At 44.1% G+C, this 20,972-nt stretch overlaps 1 protein-coding gene across 4 annotated transcripts in view; it reads left to right on the top strand.

The window, feature by feature from the left end:
* Positions 1-20,972, top strand: part of SYT3 (synaptotagmin 3) — a 630,220-nt gene that overhangs the window by 582,447 nt on the left and 26,801 nt on the right. For all 4 annotated transcript variants that reach the window (XM_085616126.1, XM_085616128.1, XM_085616129.1 and 1 more), the window contains one exon: positions 3,081-3,203. In XM_085616126.1, coding sequence (XP_085472252.1) covers positions 3,081-3,167 — 87 coding nt within the window. In that variant the 3' untranslated portion in view covers positions 3,168-3,203. The remainder of the gene's footprint in view (positions 1-3,080; positions 3,204-20,972) is intronic.

The raw sequence follows: 20,972 nt of genomic DNA, 5'->3' as shown, positions 1-20,972 counted from the left end.
CAGTGGTACCACATCAAAAACTGCACCTTTCCCCATGCCTCCTAACCCAGAACCATGGAGAAATCAGGCACCCGGACCCAGCTCAGCTCAACCTGGCGATCTGGCTCCTGAAATCTTAGAGTTCGGATACCTTAACCTTCCCCCTGATTGCATGAACATCATCATGGAAGCCAGACGTCCTACCCCTAGAGCATGCTATGCCGCAAAGTGGAAAAGATTTGTAATTTACTGCCGTAACAATACAATCAACCCCCTAGATGCATCCATACAGCACATCATATGCTATCTGCTCCATCTTCACAGGTGTAACCTGGCATATTCATCCATACGCCTACACCTAGCAGCGATCGCTGCTTATCTACAAAACAGGCAGCATTTATCACTCTTCAGAGTGCCCGCTATTAAAGCCTTCATGGAAGGCCTTAAATGAATAATTCCTCCCAGGGCACCACCTTCCCCTGTATGGAATCTAAATTTAGTTCTTACACGACTAATGGGTCCGCCCTTCGAACCAATGCACAAATGTGAGCTACAGTTTCTCACCTGGAAAACAGCTTTCCTTGTAGCTATCACTTCCCTTAGAAGGGTTGGTGAAATACAAGCGTTCACCATACAGGAACCCTACATACAAATGCATCACAGCAAGGTCATACTTCGCACAAATCCGAAGTTTCTGCCCAAAGTCATTTCCCCCTTCCACCTCAATCAATCAGTGGAATTACCTGTCTTCTTTTCGCAACCCCAATCTGTTGCAGAAAGGGCCTTACACACACTTGATGTAAAAAGGGCGTTACTATACTACATACAAAGAACGCAACCCTTCAGGAAGACTAAACAATTGTTCGTTTCCTTCTCTCCACCACATAAAGGCAACCCCATTTCAAAATCAGGGATAGCTAGGTGGATTGTAAAATGCATACAAATTTGCTATCAAAAGGCAAAGAGAACATTATCTGTTCCCCCTAAAGCCCACTCTACAAGAAAGTTAGGGGCTTCTATGGCTTTTCTAGGGAATATACCCTTAGATGACATCTGCAAGGCAGCCACATGGTCTACACCGCACACCTTCACAAAACACTACTGTGTAGATGTGCATTCCAAGCAGCAAGCTAGGGTGGGCCAGGCTGTACTAAAGACACTTTTTCAAACAGCTGCAACGGATACCGGTGGTCGCCGCTAAGGTTGGGTACTGCTATATAATCTATGCTAAGTGTACAATCTGCAGCTCATATGCCTCGAACGGAATATGCTACTTACCAGTATGCATCTGTTCTTGGCATGTAGAGCTGCAGAGTTGTACACGCCCACCCGCCTCCCCGGCTACCTGTATCCGTTCCAGTACATCTTATTTAGATACAACACATGGGCTTCTCACTGTTATTACTACGCTCCATCATTTCCCTGTTGGCGAAAAACAATCTGAGGATGGAGCCGAAGCCCATGCGCAGTACGGACCGAAGGAGGAGTCACCAAATTCGTGACTTCCAAAGACTGTCCAAGAAGAAAAACAAACTGCAAACATCCGGGCCCAACACCAGATGGCGACCTATGCTAAGTGTACAACTCTGCAGCTCTACATGCCAAGAACAGATGCATACTGGTAAGTAGCATATTCCTTTCGACACAAAGCAGTCCATGAAGAATAGACCGATGAGACGTTTTCTCAGGAGGGGGACTTTAACGAAAGATTTTGCTGGGTGATTGATGTCATGTGCTTTGTAGTCTGTTAGGTTCACATCTTTGTGAGAGGTATTGATGTATAGTCAAGATATTAGCACTCACTGTTTGTGGTTCCATGTGAAAGCGCAGACTGCAAACACATCTTTTAGCAAAATGACTAATTCCGAAATATTAATTTTAAAATCTTTACTTTACATAATCCTGTTATTTGAAGAATGTTGCCCTACATTTAATGCCAAATTCCAGCCCAACTCCCGGTTAGTTTAGGACTGGCTTCATTTACTATTCAAAGGCCAGTTCTTGGATATTTGCTTTGGAGCAACCTGCTTTGTATATTGAAAATGCCCCTTTATAAGATCACGTACCTCCAAGGCATAGGGGTGGTGTACTTTATTCGTTATAAGACGTGAGCTCAGAACCTCAACCACTTTTTTAAAGGAATTGCTACCTTCCCAATACGTTGCCAGATATCCCTGTGACATGTTTGTCTTCTTCAGTCAGTGCTTGTTTTCTGTATCTTCTTGGTCTATGATTGCTTGTTCTCTGAACCCCCTAGAGCTATGAGTAGCTGTTCCACTCCTGGGGCAGCAAGTGCTTGTTCTCTGCATCCCCTGGGGCCACACGTGGTGTTTTTCTGAATCCCCAGGGGCTGAAAGTGTTTGTTCTCTACATCCTCTGTTGCCACACATGGTCGTTTTCTGAATCCCCAGGGGCTGAAAGTGCTTGTTCTCTGCATCCTCTGGGGCCACAAGTGGTGGTTTTCTGAATCCCCAGGGGCTGAAAGTGCTTGTTCTCTGCATCCTCTGGGGCCACAAGTGGTGGTTTTCTGAATCCCCAGGGGCTGAAAGTGCTTGTTCTCTGCATCCTCTGGGGCCACACGTGGTGGTTTTCTGAATCCCCAGAGGCTGAAAGTGCTTGTTCTCTGCATCCTCTAGGGCCACACATGGTCGTTTTCTGAATCCCCAGGGGCTGAAAGTGCTTGTTCTCTACATTCTCTGGGGCCACACATGGTCGTTTTCTGAATCGCCAGGGGCTGAAAGTGCTTGTTCTCTGCATCCTCTGGGGCCACACGTGGTCGTTTTCTGAATCCCCAGGGGCTGAAAGTGCTTGTTCTCTGCATCCTCTGGGGCCACACGTCGTGGTTTTCTGAATCCCCAGAGGCTGAAAGTGCTTGCTATCTGCATCCCTAGGGTTCTGAGCGTTGCACTGCCTACACTAAGCTCACGGTGTTTTATGCATTTCATTTATTAAAGATGACAGCTTTGTTTGATAATTGGATAAATAGAACATTAGGTATTCAAGGGCTGATCACTGCGCTATTACCAGACCATCACCAGCAGAGCGCGCCTGTGGAACCCCATAAGGTTACACTTCTCAGTTCTGTCCTTTGTACATTCCAGGAGAAAACTCTCAACAGCTTCGTGTCGAAGAGTGTTCCACCTCGAGACAAGCCGAGCATTGTGGTCGATAGTACTCAGTCTGATTAGCCACTGCCGAGGAAGGAGACGCCTACCAGGAGAACTGTAAGTACTCACGACCTCTGCAATGCACCGTAGTAGAGCCACACATTCAGGGGTGTAGAGTTTCACAGCTGAACTTCCAGAGCTCAGGGCCTCCACAGACAGGGCCTCACTGGGACATAAAACAGGCCCGAGCACCAAAATCAAAGTGGCCTCCCTATTACTGAACCAGATAGCTAACAAGCATTGGCATAGCCAATAGGTCTCGCCTTTGGGACCTTATAAGTGTTTAGCCATGCAACAGTTGCATAACTAAATACTTATAAGGTCTCAAAAGCGAGACCTATTGGCTATGCAAAGCGGCCGCGAAAGTGAAAGTAATCGCGGTAAAGCGTGGCGCGCACGCCCTCGCACTTGCACTGTAGCTCTAGGCTGGCCTGGTAGCACTTTTTGGAGCCCTCTCAATAAGTCTTGCCAGACCAGCGCATGCGCTGGGTCAGGCGAGACCTAAAAAGCGGCCCACCTTTGCAAAGCAGGCCAGTTTTGAACTTGTAAAGGCATGCTGTGTGAGTATTTAGCAAAGTATGGGCGGCTGCATGCATCTGTGTTTGTTGCAGACAACATTTGTGGTACTATCAGGGAAATCAATAGTAAAAACTGTCCCACTTGGCCAAAAAAAATTGCTCAGTCTGTGAGATGAGCCCATTGGGCACTGCCTGATTGCCCTACAGGCCAGTCCCACTCTCTTCACAGACGCAGAGAAATAAAGAAACAGAGGTTCAAGCTGAGTGTACAGAGGACAGTGTGCGGTAGAAACAGACCACGAAATTCTCTGTGTGGAGACAGCCCCCGCCATCAATGATCATGTTGTGCTGTTGTTAAATTCCATCCCTCCTCCAGCTCGCTGCTGCGGCAGGTTCAGTTGTGGTCTCTTTCCATGTTATCCCTGTTTCCCTCTGGATAGTTCCTCTCTGTGCCTTTCTTAAAGCTATTTTTCTTGTTTTTTGGCATCTTTCCATGCAGAACCTTAGATATCCTATCCTTTTAATCTTCCATCTTCTGTACAGTAATGTTCTCAAAAGACTTCAGATGAATTGGAAAGCACTCTAGTGTTACCTGGCTCAGCGGCGTTATAGAATAGTATAAATGAATATATTAAATAGGACTCTAACAGACACAGTGATCCACATATGCAGCGCTTACAGAGCTCAGGGTCTTCACAGACATAGCTCTTTACCTAGAGCTTCAAGAAGAAGTTCACAGCTGACCCTCCAGGGCACTGGCCCTTCACAGATACAGATTAACCCAGACCTTTCAGAGCTCAGGATTATCACAGATACAGGGATACAGAGCTTCATCCAGAGTCTCGCCACTGAGCTTCCGGAGCCCGGGACCTTCAAGGTACAAAAAGAAAGAGATTCACCTGAAATTTCACCCTGAGCTTCCAGAGCTCAGGCACACGACAGATACAGGGATAGAGTTTCACCCAGAGTTACACTAGACCTTTCACAGGTTATGATCATCACAGACACAGGGACTGAGAACTTCATCCAGAGTTTCACCACTGAGCTTCAAGAGCCCGGGTCTTCACTGATACAAAAGAAAGAGATTCTCCTGGAAATTCCCCCAGAACTTCCAAAGCCCAGGGACATGACCAATACAGGGATAGAGATTCACCCAGAGCTTCACAAGAGCTTTCAGAGCTCAGGATTATCATAGATGCAGGGATACAGATCTTCATCCAGAGTCTCGCCACTGAGCTTCCAGAGCCGAGGACCTTCAAGGTACAAAAAGAAAGAGATTTGCTTGAAATTTCACCCAGAGCTTCCAGAGCTCAAGCACAAGACAGATACAGTGATAGAGATTCACCCAGAACCTCATTAGAACTTTCAGACCTTATGATCATCACAGATATAGGGACAGAGAGCTGTATCCAGAGTTTCACCACTGAGCTTCAAGAGCCCTGGCCTTTATTGATACAGAAGAAAGAGATTCTCTGGAACTTCACCAAGAGCTTCCAGAGCTCAGGGCCATCAAAGATACATTGACAGAGAATCACAAAGAATGTCACGGGAGCTTTCAGACCTTTTTATCATCACAGATACAGGGATACAGAGGTGCATCCAGAGTTTCACCAATGAGCTTCTAAGTCCGGGGCTTTCACAGATCCAGAGAATCAGCGACATCATAGATGCAGTGATGGGGACTTCACTAGAGCTTATGATCATCACAGATACAGGGATACAGAGCTTCACGACTGAGATTTAAGAGCCTGGGTTTTCACACTTACAGATAGAAAGACATTTACCTAGACCTTCATCCAGAACTATCAGAGCATTCGCAGATACAGTGATAGGATTCACCGTGAACATCGCTAGAGCTTTCAGAGCGTATTCTTATCACAGATACAGGGATACAGAGCTTCCTCCAGAGTTTCAGCAATGAGCTTCTAGACTCCAGGGCCTTTACAGATACAGAGATACACCAGGAACTCAACCCGGACCTCCCAGAGCTCATGGCCATCACAGATGCAGTAATAGTGATTCATCCAGGACTTCACTACAGCTCTCACTGCTTATGATCATCACAGAGAGAGAGAGAGAGATCGTTAACACACAAAGTTGTGAGCTTGGCTTCACTGCACAAACATACACATGGGCACAGGATATACAAGTAAAACATATTCAAGACAATTACTGCATTGTAACAATGCCTGGCATTAACTAAAGTGCAACACAACTAAATATGCACAGACCTCTAGAATGGTAATGTGGGATGGGGCACATCAGACACACACCTCAAGAAAGCTACAAAAATATATAGTTACAGAAAATAAATTTGACCCAATAAGATGTTATTAAAGTACATTTAGTAATAAATGCAGATTCAGGTATTTATTACTACAGTGTGATTTGATGGATTTAACCCCTTCTATCCTGGCTCTGGTTAAGACATACCCATAGACGCAGGTACACAGAGTGTAATGGTTTTTATTACCATTGTTGAGGGAGGAAGGGCATGATGATCCATTTGAGGCCTATTTATTCTTCAGTTTCAATCCATTCTTACTTGAGGAACTCAGAGATCTGTCCATCTACTACAACACTTCCATACCTCTTACCTAGAGACTGATTGCATGGACGGTCATATACAACTCTGCATTACCACCAGCATTTTCTATAAGTACTCTCACAAAATACTCAAAGATTGAATTCTATTTCTCTTCTAGTGGGACAAAACAGGGGTAGGAAAAGCTAAACGATGCAGCAAGAAGACCATGAAGAGAGAGCCCCTAACTCTCTGATAACCTTAAGATTCTCCCACTGAGTCTCCCTTCCTCAGCACACATCGCATGCCATTAAGTTGTGTTCAAAATACACAGCAGGCACAGGCAACAGTAGTGTGCACATATCTTTCACCCGTCAGTCCCTTTACAAAGCTTCTTGCCACTTCTGGATCTGTAAAAATGAATATTTTAGCAACAGCAGTCACTCTTAATTTGTCCGGATTATACATTAAGGCCCTTTGGCATTGGGTCTTTTCTTGTGTCTGCCAATTTATGCCATCTCTCTTGCATCACTAAACTGATATCTGGGAGCTGGGTGAATCTTCTATTCTCATATTTTCCATTCTGTTTTAAAGACGCTGCCGTGTTCAGGACTGGTTAACACCACTACACATCCAATAAAACCACCATGATTGTGACCCACAGGAGGAGTCTGTCAATCCATGTGTTAGGGGTAGGTGATGAGTTCTTTTCCTGCAGGCTGCCAACCCCCCCCACCACGCACGGCCTTCTGCCATGTCCAGTTTGGGGTTTGCCACAGAGCCTACAACCAGCTCCACACAGGAGTTCAAGACCCTGTTGCTGGCCAAGCCTCATGGTCTTGTAGTGCCCCAAGGCCTTGCCTCTTTTTTTTTCACGGCACTGCAATACTACCGGAAGCCACGCTGATTGGTTTGGTAGTACTGTGGTACTGCAGCACAGCAGAAAAAATATTTTTAATTTAACTACAAGGGGACGCCTTTCTCACAAGGGCCAGGGGCTCTGTCAGGATATTTCTGTCTTGCATCAGAATTTAAATTTTATTTGTTTTCACAACGTGAGGACTGAGACCCTGAGTCATAAAATGGCATCCGCAACTTTCTTTTCATGTTGCATCCAGCCAGTCAGATCACATGTGTAGTCCTTGCGGTACTACAGTGACATCAAGGGGTACCTCCCCAGCCAATCAGATTGCATATTTTAGCTCGCACTAGTGAAGTACTCTGCAAATGCACTGCGTCTCTATATACACAAACCTTTTAACCTTTATTTTTCAAAAACTACTGAACAGATTTACACCAAATCACACAAGCACACTTTCTTGATCAAGATCTAGGTTTATGCTAAATTTGGTGTGATTTTGTTAAGCCACTTTTGGTGTATCGTGGTTTAATTTTCCTGTGGAAAATTGTTTTGGGAAAATGTGTTTGTGACCCCCCCCCCCCTCTTTTTTCTTTGCTCCCACTTGATTGAACACTCTGACACTTTTCAGGAAGATGCTAAGTCGGCTTAACATTGTTGGTGAAACCTTTCATGAAGATTCGCCAAACCAAGAAATCTATTTCCTATGGAAACCTGATTCTAACTTTGACTACACAGTGGCGACCGGCTTTGGACCAATCATTTTAATCTTGTGGGCCATTTGATTTCCTAACAGCGTTGACGATTTCTCCCTTGGAGCGTATCTTAAAGGAAGAACTGCTAGACTCCAGAGAAAATGTCTGGACGTACCATTTAAATTCTCCGCATCCACAAGGACTTATCATAAATAACAACAGCATCTGATTACTGCATATTTCGAGAGATCTTCAGACTGCATTGATTCTAAAATCAAAATGGAATCTTCACTGGTGATGCTTTTTGAAAATTCAGCAGTGTCAGCTGTGCAGCCACTTGGCACACAATCTTGTAGTACCTGAGGAAGGCAGAAGCCGAAAAGTTGGAGTGAAAATACATTTCTATTCTTTGGTGAGTTCATCTGTTTTGAGTCACTTCTTTCTTGGATATGACCTTAAGAGTTCATTTGAGTAGTGCTACATGCCACGTTCTTGCAATTCTCTCGAAGGCCTGATGGCCTACAACAATCTTACCCCTCTCAGGCAGCCAGCAAGTTCATGAAGGTTATCAGCGCCTTGAGACCATCACTCGTGAGTAGTTCGCGCTTTATAAGATTACTGATCGATGGATTGATTGATTGATTCATTCATTGATGAATGAATGAGGAATGATGTGGGGGGGCTGCAGTGTCTTGTAGTCTCATCTGGCTTATGCTTCGATACCACCTCAGTCTCCAGCTGGCCTTTGATGGTGCTGGACGTCTCCTTCATGTCTTACTCTGCTTTCGATAAGTGTTACCTTGGGCAGTGGTCTCTAGGTCTGGCCTGTCTTGCTTGATCCTTTGTGAGGAATAATCTTGGCACGATGTTCCAGGGTGACTGCCTTAAATTTAACAGTGGCCCCACCTGAAATACGGCGGTATCCAACTTACTCCAGCAAGGACGATGGCCCTAAACTTTAATGTGGCCCTCACCTGGCATACCGGGGTTGCTGACTTTCACCAGCAGGGGCAATGTCCCTAAATGTCACGTTGGGCCCCGCATGGCATGTGACTTTCCACAAGAGTGACAGATAGCCTACACTCTGTCAACCGTGCCGACCACACCGGACATCCCACACTTTGCTCACCGAGATCCATTAGATAGGATCTCCACTTGGCATTGCACCCTCCAGGCAGTCTCCTCCTCCTCATAGGGTCCGCTGGTTTTGGTAGAGAGAAGGCTGGTACGCCAGGTTCAGGGCAAGTGGTCTTGACTGCCTAGGTGATGGCCCCTCACCTAGGAGGGAGAGTAGCAGACTTTGGTCCCCTGTCCTGGTTGAAGCAACTCAAAGCCTTGGCATCTTCATTCCTTCTTTCTATTCTGATGAACAGCTTGTGGGACTCTTGCTCCAGCTTTTCTATTCCTTATCCAGACTTAGATGCGATTTAGGGTCCGGTCCTTTAAAATTCATGTTGTGGCTGTTGTATCTTGTGCAGTGCCTTCTTCTCTGTGTTGTCCTTTGTCATAGGGACAGTCTGCCACTGTAGGTGCATCTGCCATTCCAATTGATCCACAGGCTGAGGGAGTACCTGGGGAGCACACCTACTATCACATCTGACATTCAGCCCATGTCCCACTGACCAGCAACTCTTCCTTGAATCAAGCAGACCTTTGTTGTGCACAGAGCATGCTCTGCTCCACTTCCTCCTTCTTCCCACCCGAGCCCTCGAAATGTCAGCTATCCACAACTCCCGTCCGGGGCTGCAGGCCTCCCCTTTACTGAGCCTTTCCAGGCCCAAGGCTTCCAGAAGGGAATCTGCAGTTATCCATGTTAAGTACCACTCATAAGCACACATACAACACAGCATGCACATGCAAGTATCACGTGCGGCCCAGTGCTACATACAGTCATCATACTGGGCAAGGGTGAGTAGATTACACAACAGCTGAACTTTGCAAGAGCAGGTCAGAAGCACCACGCCATTGACGCTGGTAAAAAGGTCTTTTGACACCACTGACTCCTATGAAACACAAAATGGGTTTGCTGCCACCACCACACTCGCATCACTTAATTACTACTACTATGAGGGTAGCGCTTGATGCACCCCTTCCAGTCTAACAAGACCCCATTACCCTGAGACAGGGCTAGGTTGTGGTGCACACGCATGGTGTGTGTTCACCCATGGCCATAAATCTGAACCAGAGGCTCAGATGGCCATGCAGCTGGTGCACCCAGGACAGGGGTAGTTCTGCCAACACTGTTGAGTTCACTTTAAAACTGTTTCCTTTGAAATAGGATAGATGTTTTCCTTTAAAAAAAATAGAAGGATGTGAAAGTTACAATTTTAATGTGAAAATACCCAATCAGAACACTTTGTGAAATGTGCACAGTATGCAACGTTTGGGAGAGAAACACTTTGCAATTTCTCACTCCCACTTTCTAATTCTTAAAATAGTCACTCTCGGACGTCTTTGATCCAGGAATTAACAACTTTTCCCCAAAGATACTTTGGAAGGCTAGTGTGTGGCTTAACGCCATAAACCTGGTGACTTCTCGCTAGAGAATGTTTTAGAACATATTTTGAAATATATTGCAGCTACGTGAAGTAGGTCCTCAGTACTCTGCGATAGTCTTGTGTAACCGACTTAGCTCCACGTTCGAGCCACTGTGTGTGTGAACATGATTGTTTTAGCTGCAGATCTGTTTAATAAATGCATTAGTTTCTGCGTTGACTGGGAAAATGCTTTCACTTCTGAGGATTCCAGGCCCAGCAATTTAATCAGAATTTCTGAGTACAAATACATATCTTTGGGCTCCTGTCAAAAAAGAATAAATACAAATGAAATGTAAAAGGTTCCCCTGATAAATCGAAATCCCTGTCACAGCCTCGCGGTGTTCTGTGAGCTCAGGCCACGCGCTGAGCTCCAGGCAGAGGCTCTGCCTGAATCCTGTGACGTGACCCTGCAAGAAGCTTCAAATGAGCATCAGTAAAACTGGCCCTGCAACTGACAGCCTTCAGTTCCAGGAGCATACGCTTCCCTCGCACCCCTCCTGCTGGTGCTCTTTCCTCTCTGTTGCCATGGAAACCAGCACCTCCCCTTTCCTGCCCGGAGCATGGTCTCCTACTGAGGAGTTCGTTCACGAGCCCTGCAGAACATGGAGGATCAGGAGCTGGGCTCTGCGCACCTGCGGCGCGTCATCCCCATGGAGCCTGCCCGCAGTCCAACCAGGGCAGCCATCTTTCTCACTGTACAAGAATACATTACAAGACACTCTTACCCTCACTGTCTCACCATGTGCAGCAAAAACGTCCATGCACCCACATCTGGTGAACTCCACTGTGTGCAAGAAACAATTACAAGGCACCCATATCTCGCTACCTCATCTGGTGCCACACAAAACTCTCATGCACCTGATTCTCTTGTTCTCCACTGTGTGCAAGATGACATTACAGGGCACCGAAAACATTACAGGGCACCCACTCCCTTACTCCCTCACGTGTAAGAAGACATTACAGGGCACCCACTCCCTTACGTGTAAGAAGACATTACAGGACACCCACACCCTTACTCCCTCATGTGTAAGAAGACATTAAAGGGCACCCACACCCTTACTCCCTCACGTGTAAGATGACATTACAGGGCAACAAAGACATTACAGGGCACTCACACCCTTACTCCCTCACGTGTAAGAAGACATTTCAGGGCACCCACACCCTTACTGCCTCACATGTAAGATGATAGTACAGGGCACCCACACCCTTACTCCCTCATGTGTAAGAAGATATTACAGGGCACGCACACCCTTACTCCCTCACGTGTAAGAAGACATTACAGGGCACCCACACCCTTACTGCCTCACGTGTAAGATGACATTACAGGGCAACAAAGACATTACAGGGCACTCACACCCTTACTCCCTCACGTGTAAGAAGACATTTCAGGGCACCCACACCCTTACTGCCTCACATGTAAGATGATAGTACAGGGCACCCACACCCTTACTCCCTCATGTGTAAGAAGATATTACAGGGCACGCACACCCTTACTCCCTCACGTGTAAGAAGACATTACAGGGCACCCACACCCTTACTGCCTCACGTGTAAGATGATAGTACAGGGACCCACACCCTTACTCCCTCACGTGTAAGAAGACATTACAGGACACCCATGCCCTTACTCCCTCACGTGTAAGAAGACATTACAGGGCACCCACACCCTTAGTCCCTCACATCTAAGAAGACATTACAGGGCACCCATACCCTTACTCCCTCACATCTAAGAAGACATTACAGGGTACCCACACCCTTACTGCCTCACGTGTAAGATGATAGTACAGGGCTCCCATACCCTTACTGCCTCACGTGTAAGACGACATAACATGCCACCCAAACCTTTGATGCCCAGTTGTGTGCAACAATAATGTCCATGCACCTGCATCTGTTCTACTCCACTATGTGCAGAACATTACAAGAGACCTATTCTCTGCCTCACGATGTGAAAGAAAAACTACCACACACTCACATCTTGTATACTCTACTGTGTGCAAGAAAACATCACACAGCACCCATACCCTCACTGCTTCACGGTGTGCAAGAAAAAGTCCCATGCAACCGCATCTCTTGTACTCCACTGTGTGCAGGAAGACAGTACAGAGTACCCTCACACTTCCTGCCTCGTGGTGTGCAGCATATACACCCATGTACCTGCATCTTTTGTTGTCCATTGTGTGCCAGGCAACAATACCCTTCCAGCCTTACTGTGTGCAACAAAACCTACATTGAACATGCATCACTAGTTCTCCACCATGTGAAAGAAGACATTAAAAGGCCTTCATATCCTCCCCATCTCACGGTGTGCAACAAAATCTGCCATCCACTTGCCGCATATATTCTCCACTGTGTGCAAGAAGACATGCATAGGTGCTCATATCCTTATAACCGCCAGTGCACAAATCTGTCTAAAATTCTGTCTTGTGAGGTGCGCCAAGGGCTAGGACGGGGAGTAGTGTAGTCCGGAGATGGACTTTGGTGCTCGCCGACTGGAACCATCACTCTTTCTTGTTAGGCGAATTCATATAACAAGGCTGAAACATTCTCTTAAGCATGACAGACGAGTAATGTCGTTTCCAGGCTTTATGTAAAGATTTAATTGGCAGATTCCGGTAACATGCCATAAGTAAGCTCAGCAGCAAAGCATACCAATCATAAATACAAAGAACTCATTACAGGTCTACATAAAATCTGCATAGATCCACCCTTCTAAGGTAGGAAAAGTGCGTCTTTCTAGTCACAGAAATCAATGTACATTTATAGGACTTTTGACAAAGACTTTCTTACATTCTGTGGGAGTCCATAGCTATCAGGGTTTGGACCAATAGGAAACAAGCTAGAAGAAACTGTTTTACTGCACAATACATTCGTGCATTGTCTCAGTAATACCTTGAGATTCAGTCACTCTACCAGTCTTAGCTGCTAAGGCCGATACATTGCTTCAGCCTGAGCCTTGGACTATGAGGAGTGTCCTTGAACACTAACAATACTTAATTTAGCACAGAAAAAGGTATGAATCATCGCGTGGCATATTGGGACGTTGAGGCTTGATGGAGGACAGTGTAAACACAATCTAATGTTAGCATAAGCTCAGGTTGTAATGCTCTTTATTAACAATCAGCTCTCAAATAACACTGTGTGCGACAACCACCATATGGCTGCATCGCTTCTTCTCTTTGTGCAATAAAACATATGACACTCTCCCTAGACAGTTCTAGCCTCTCTGCTTCACTGTGTGCAACAACTGCTGTATATCTCTTCTGCACAAAAATACATCACATAGGTCTTGTACGCTTTCTACCATATATGCAACAACTGCCCCGTATGTATGCCACTTGTACACAACTCTTTTATTCCACCTCATGCAAGTAAACATTAACGAGCGTTCATACCCTCTCTTCCTCACTGTATGAGAGAGTACTCAGCTGTGGGCCTGTTATTCCGCTGTGTACAGTAAACCTTTAAGGAACTCATCCCTTCTCTGCCGTGCTACAGCACCAGTTCAGGATTTGTTCAAAGGAGCCCTTGACCTCAGCTTTAAATCCTAACGGGCAGTTAAAAGATTGATAATCGAATCTTTAGGTCAGGCACTCCCTTTCACTTCAACGCAAACATACACAAACAAAAATATGTTTCATATGCACACTTCATCATGAATAACTTTCACATATATGGACATAGGTGTTGCAAAGTCATCCTGTGCCTGGGCACTCCCCAACGATTTGCTGACTGGTACTGGGGGTAACAGACTCTGACTGACCCTGAGATCTGCATAGCCAGGCTCAGGGCCAGTGCTATGCTGAAAGAGACACTTAGAATACCGTGAAAACACCTATATACAACAGGGTACACTATGGGTTAGGGTACCTATATGATTAGCATGATGTCCCCGATAAAGCCCTAATATATATTAGGGCAGGGGGATTAAAACTACCTTTAAGTCCCTAGTATGTAATAAGGCACGGCAGTTTAGAGGCCAGCAGCCCTTTCACCACTTGTATGTGTGCACTGCTAAAGCCTGAGGTCAGCTTAAAAGCAACCCTGGGTTGCAGGACTTCTTTTAAAACGCGAATTGTGCCCAAACTCGACTTTAGTGTTTGGGGCATTTAAACATGTATAAACTACAATGTTTGGGCACATTAGGTACCCCCGGGGTCTCCCCTAGTTGTTCCAGTGGTGTGGGGTCAGGTAGTCATCAGGAGGACCCTTCTAAAACGAGTTTTATGTGCCCTGGGTTTAGTGATATTGCACATTTCACTCCCCACACTGTGATAAAGTGCTTCACAAAATCGACTTTTGTGCTAGCGGCACTATGGAGTAAGGATCTGCAATATTTTTACATATTCAGAACCCCTAAAGTCTCCCCTAGGTGTTCCATCCGTGGGGATACTTTAGATATAAGCAGGGTTCTTCTCAAAGATGTTTTTATAAGCCCTGGTGTTGGAAAAGTGGCCCAAGACATTTTTCCCATTACAAATCCCCTGCCACATAGGTTAATATGGCAAGAAGTTATTAACTAATAATTCCTGCTAGGAGAATTATAATAATGTCATTTGAAGACTTCCTAGAATTGTATTGATAAATCCAACAATATGGTATCGCTCAATTTCTCTTAAAGTGTACAGACAAAAAGTTATTAGACTTTCTTGTATGTAAGCCAAAATTCAGCCTTCCAGCGGTCTGCCCTAATTGGTCAGAGTTAAGTGGATTAGCCAGACTCCTTTGATTAGGTGATAAATAATTTCAATTTCAATAAGCTGTATTCGATTTCATCAGTGGAAACCATAAAAGCAGAATACATATATAAAACACAATTACGGTTCGCAGGCTAAAAAATCATATAAAAATTGATTAGGTATATAACAATCTTATTTAAAAATTAAAAGCCTTCTGCAACAATCACTACTGCTAAAAGATGTGTCATAAAATACAATCATATTTACATCACTGGAGAATCACAATTTGATGGCCTGTCTGCATCTAATCACCTTCTTGGAAAACATTGCCATAGACTGCATAGTGTGCTCATTGGCTAGCAACTGAAGGGATAAGAAAGCTGGGCCAAATTGCCTGAGGCCAAGGGTCCTTAAAATCGGTAAAACCCAGACCTTTCTTTGATCTTCATAAAATTTACAAAAGAGCACTACGTGAATTGTTGTCTTGTGACATACAATCACATGGGCATTTACAAAGCATGCCTGACCAGTAGCTCATTACAGAAAAGCTTGTTTGGCGATTAAAAAAATGCCTAACCTAAAACAAGTTAAAACAAATCTATGCTGCATCCCTTCCATGAGTTGTAAATAAGGCTGTATAATATATGTAGTCAATATCATCTGGTTATTACATACAGTCGACTTCAATATTTCTGAGGATAGTCGTAAAGACTCCAGTAGCGTCATGCACTCCCTTCTGAGGTCTTTTCAGCTTTCCGGCGGTTCATAATATCCCGGGTGGCCTAAGTCAGTCCTGAAGTCATTAATATACTTCATCCAAGGTATGCTGAGTTCCCGTTGTAATTTTAAACAATCCCTTATCCATATTAATAGGTAACAACAGTTTAGAAGCTTAAACATGTGCAAGCAAAAATGTATTTAACCAACTATGTCACAGCAGTTGTATTTGTGAGCACGCTTTTAAGCGTATGTATAATAATAATCCACATTTGTAAAGCGCGAACAATCACCCGTAAGGGTCTCTAGGAGCCGTCGGGAAGATTAAGCAAGCTATTGCCCAGAGTCACATGGTGCTGGGCTAATCTGCCTCCGGTGCCGGGGATCGAACCATGATCCCCAGATTCCGGAGTCAGTCGCCCTGGCCGCGGCGCCACACCCCTTCCCTATGTATGTATGTGAGGTGTATATTTTACAGCTAACAAAAATGAGCCCACTGGCCTGAGCATGCAGAGCTCAGAGGGTTGGTATTGCACTTTTCAGCAGAAGTTCCTGACTTGGCCTGTTAGTCCTCTATTTCTAGAATATTAATGGCTATTGAAGTGAAGAGATGTAAGGGCTACAGACAACTTTCAAACCTTTACAAGTTTAGCATAACAGCTGTGTCCTGTTTTGCATTGCTTTTTATGCAACAGTGAGCAGCAATAGTGTCAAAATCTTGCAAACATTAAAAGTCCCAGTTTGAATACTAGCCTTACAGATATGGTAAATATGATCATTAAAGCACCAATATTACGGATGCTAGGGATTTTCTGTAGGTGTGCATAGACTACATGCATTGTACGGTAACGACCAGCCTTTCGTCTTCACTACTTCTGCAATACATTTGCATCTGCTTAAAGCCTCATTAGCCATACATAACACGATTTGCAAATGTTGGGAACTGGCAATACTTGTAATACAATGCATAAGCATTCTGAAGCCCTGCACTAGGTGTCTACGAACCAAGAAAATAATGTCTAGGGGATATTTACCTGTGACCAACTTATTTAACAAAGGCCTCAGGGCTACAAACTAGAGGATCAGAACAGAACATGGTATTTGTGATGTGTTTAGTTGTTGCATGGAAACAAGCGAACCAGTGGGTTTTTGTGGGGGTGCGTCATGGTGCGCAGCATTCCACACCAGGATGAAACCCATTACAATTGTTGCTGTTCTGCCCCTCCTCATTCACTGTAAGTAACCGAGACAGTGTTTAAATTGATGAACCAGCTAAAATATAGATGGTAACAGTTGACCTGAACTTGTGACTTGGGCATGGTCTACCTGCACCAGATACCTGCAGTTGGCAAAATCACCAGTCTGCGCTTTTTGATTCCAATCACTTGACTTTTACCTAAACCTTTAAAATTGTATAAGCTTCTGTTCTACTAGTTGTATTTTTGTAGTTTTGGTGTGAAAATAATTTATTAACATTTATTCTATTTTTATAAATTGGTTTGGGATTTTCTTGTGTTGTGTTCTCTCTTTATTACTGCTTGTGTGCTGATTACTTTACACATTGCCTCTAAGTTGAGCCGTACTACTTTTGTGCCAAGCTACTGGCGAATTAAGCGCAAGTTAATTTAATGACTTCGGTGGATCACCTTGATGGTGATTGTGGCTTTTGTTTGAAGAGGGTTTAATCCCCCCGCACAAACACACACACAACCCCAACGTAGTTCTATATGCCAGAGTTTAATGCTTGAATTGCCAAAGGTTATCATTTAAATAACGGAGTTTCGATCTTCTTCAGGAATGATGAGATGGCAAACAGTGCCAGCGGTCCCAAGTGGCAGGTGGTTTAAGGAAGGTGCTGCTTGAACGGCGTAACAGGGACCTTCAAACTCCTCCTTCACTGGGGACCTAGCATAGCTGTGTGCTCTTGTCTCAAACAGGTGCTTCAGCTACTCCGACCATGGAGGAGCACCCTGGCCATATTATGAAATTGTTGTGACCGACTAATATTGTTCTGTTTATGGACACGCCCGGGAAAGAGGTCAAGACTGATGAACTAACTCGACAAGGAGTTTGAAACTTCTGAGTGTAGCATATTCATCAAGGTCATTAAAAGTGGCAACCCACCAGCTCTGATAATGAATGTGAAACATGGGAGCTCATTTTTTTTAGATGATTGTCAGTTTAATAGTGAATTTTCTCTCCTATTTACCAGGCTGTTAGCTAAATAGTAGAGATTATTCAGTAGCTGGCACCCTTGCATGAAGCAGAAAAACTTCACTATGTAACCGGCTGCTGTCTACACAGGTAGATGGAACACCGTTTGGTGGCTGGCAGTGCAAATAGTAAAAAGAAGAAAACACTTCCAGAATCTACCCAGCTGCTCGCTAAAAAGCCAAAATGGTCCACTGCTTAGCAGGCAGCCATGCACATAGATTAGAGACATCACTATTTGTAATAGCAGAGATTATGCATGATTTGGCAGACAGTTATGCCGGTAGCAAAGAAACCCATTGCAAAGAACGGGGTAACCCAAAGTAATCAAGGACCTGGGTAATGTATGATACAAAAGACAAGTGGTCCTAGACCTATATTTAAATTGAATTAATTCAATGTAAATATAGGTCTAGGACCACTTGCCTTTTGTATCAGGTAGCAAAGAAATAGTACTACTTATCCAGTAGCCAGCCCAATGCCAGAGATTCGGAACAAATTGACTGGCCTCCCTCTAATGGGCAAGTAAATATATTTAAACTACACCTGTACATAGTGTGTACTGAATGGCAAAGGTCAGATGGGCAAGGTTTGCTGCTGTTCTGTAGAATATGTAGAGGTCTCAAATATGTGAGTTAGACCTGTGTCTCGGAAATGGACTCGATCAATAGGTCATTCTGGGTAGGAACTGTCAAACCCAGTAAGTCAAATGATAGCCCAAGGCTATGCACCGATGAAGGCAGGAGCATTATTGAACAAGTATGAGCAAAGCCAATACATCCAGCATTGGATGCCAGATTACTGGATTTGCCAATTCTTTTTTAATGGTGTTGTAATTTTAAATACAAAAACATGTTTAAAACGTCTGCCTGGGTGTGTAAATATGTAGATCCACACAGGCAGCTATCTTCAACTGTTTTTTAATAAAGTTCCACAGATACATTTAAAGGTGGCCCCATGTGCATAAACTTGGGTGGCCAATATGAACCAGCTGCAACCCTATTCAAAAATGGCCGTCTGAGTATGCATATGCACACACACATGCACACAGCCGAATTTAAATGGGATTAAAGCCCATACAAAAATGTATCATGCTTGCAGTGCCTGCACGGGTTGTGTGCACTGCAAACAGCAGCAAGGAGCTGGTAGCAGAGTCTGGGGAGCCACTGGTCCCTCAAAGAATTTAAAAAAAAAAACTATTAAAATTTTAAAATGAGCACAATAATCCTCCTTTGCAAGTTTTTTGTGGTGGAAATGCATATGTGTGTGTGTGTGTGTGTGTGTATGTATATAAATATATGTATTTAAATATAGACAACTAAATATATGTATATTTATATTAAAATCAAAAGCTCTCAGCTAACGACAGACCTAAAAAGGATGGTCTGTGAGGCTTTGAGGTAGAGCATCTGTGAACTCTGTTGAATATGGTAGCTCTTACTGTTAGGTGGCTGTTGTGTTAATTAGATGAAAAGCAGTTTACTTTCTTGCATAGCTGGTACTAACGTACTTTGCTATTCTTGTTATTATGCTATGTAGCCGGATTATACCAATTAAATCAATCCCCATGTAGATGTGGCACTATGCGTGTGGCGTCAGCAAGGGATGCAGTGACATCAATGGAGAATGGGCCCATGATAGTTAATTAGCAGACACAGGGTCACAGTCATTCTGTACATCTATATCTTAGGTTGCTGGCATCCAGACCAAATGTGTCGCTGCCTCGAGCAGTCATAGCACAACTGGAGCAGATACTTATTTTATAGAAAAAGCAATAGGTTCTCTTTTACACTGTCAGAAATGCAAACTCACGTTTGGTAAAAAAGGAGAGCAAGAAATATTAATTTGTTTTTATTTTGCTCCTATATTATACGATTAAAAAAAAGGGAAAATGCACATTTTGTAGAAACACGAGAAGTTTATTTACGTCTGTTATATTCATTTTATTAGTTTTTTACAATGACTGAAAAAGTAATGCCGGTTTTGGTGAAAAACGCATATTACTGAGCGCACGGCATGTTTTGGATCCGGAGCGATTATCCGCAAAAGAGAGGCAGTCGATGTGCAAGTATTTATTTCCGAACATCGATGGCAAAATAAAAGAGGACCCTCTTTGGGTTGGAAAGAAAGAAATGCCAGCCTGGAGCTTGACTGCCGAAGACATAGTGTGGCATTCACGGCGGAACACGAGGGCGAGGTCCCTGTCTGTCTGTCTCTGTTTTCTCGTAGATTTCCAGCGGATTAGGGGTATTTAAGGTTTCATTTTGGCTAGTGGGGCGTAAATCATCGGTGTCTTTTGTGTCCAGCTGGCAGAGAAAACAAACAGCTGAGGGAGTTTGTGGTGTGTTTTATGTATCCACATTCAAGGTGAATGGCTGATACCATGGGCATGTGTAAGCATGTGTAAGCATGTTTATGTGTGAGTGAAAGTGAAAGTGAAGGTCAACGGGCCTGTGAAGTCACTTCCGCTATCCCAGGCCTTTTGATGAATTGACATCCATGGCTCATAGTAGAGATGAGGTGTTAGTCAAGACATTCCATTTGAGGCTGATAGTTTTAAGTAGCAGAGAAAAAACTCTGTGAGCAAATACACACCAAGGTGTATAAAATAGTGAATGAAAAGCCTACAACTGCCACCCGCTCAATATTGGGGGACCAGACTCCTTGACGGTCCTAGCTTCTTAAGACTTTACATGGTATAAAATCCTCAGTCCCTTGCTTAGAAGAAGTTGAAGCTCTAAAGTGGGCCCTTAAATAAACATAAATCAAAGTACCAGAATATTTTGGAGAATTTGCTGAATCTAACAATCCAGTAACTAGCTTGGACCTTGGATTATTATTAATACCTATACAAGGTCTTTCAATAGTTTTTCCAGTTTTTTATTGAAACTATGGAATTTAGTTTTTGGAACATGTCCCAGAATCATCAGCGGTTAGTGTTCTGCCAGAATCTATATTCATTATCCGAAAGGTTTTCTATTCTTTGATGTGCTTGAACTTTGTATCTGTCTTTGGTGGTTTATATGTGTGTGTGTAAGAGCTCAGGGATTGATGATTCAAATAATTGGAAATTTTATAGAGTGCACTGTTAC

The sequence above is a fragment of the Triturus cristatus genome, chromosome 7 (genome assembly GCF_964204655.1).
Source record: "Triturus cristatus chromosome 7, aTriCri1.1, whole genome shotgun sequence".
NCBI classification, from domain to species: domain Eukaryota; kingdom Metazoa; phylum Chordata; class Amphibia; order Caudata; family Salamandridae; genus Triturus; species Triturus cristatus.
The sequence above is the reverse complement of the archived record's forward strand: the minus strand, read 5'-3'. Positions and strand labels throughout refer to the sequence as shown.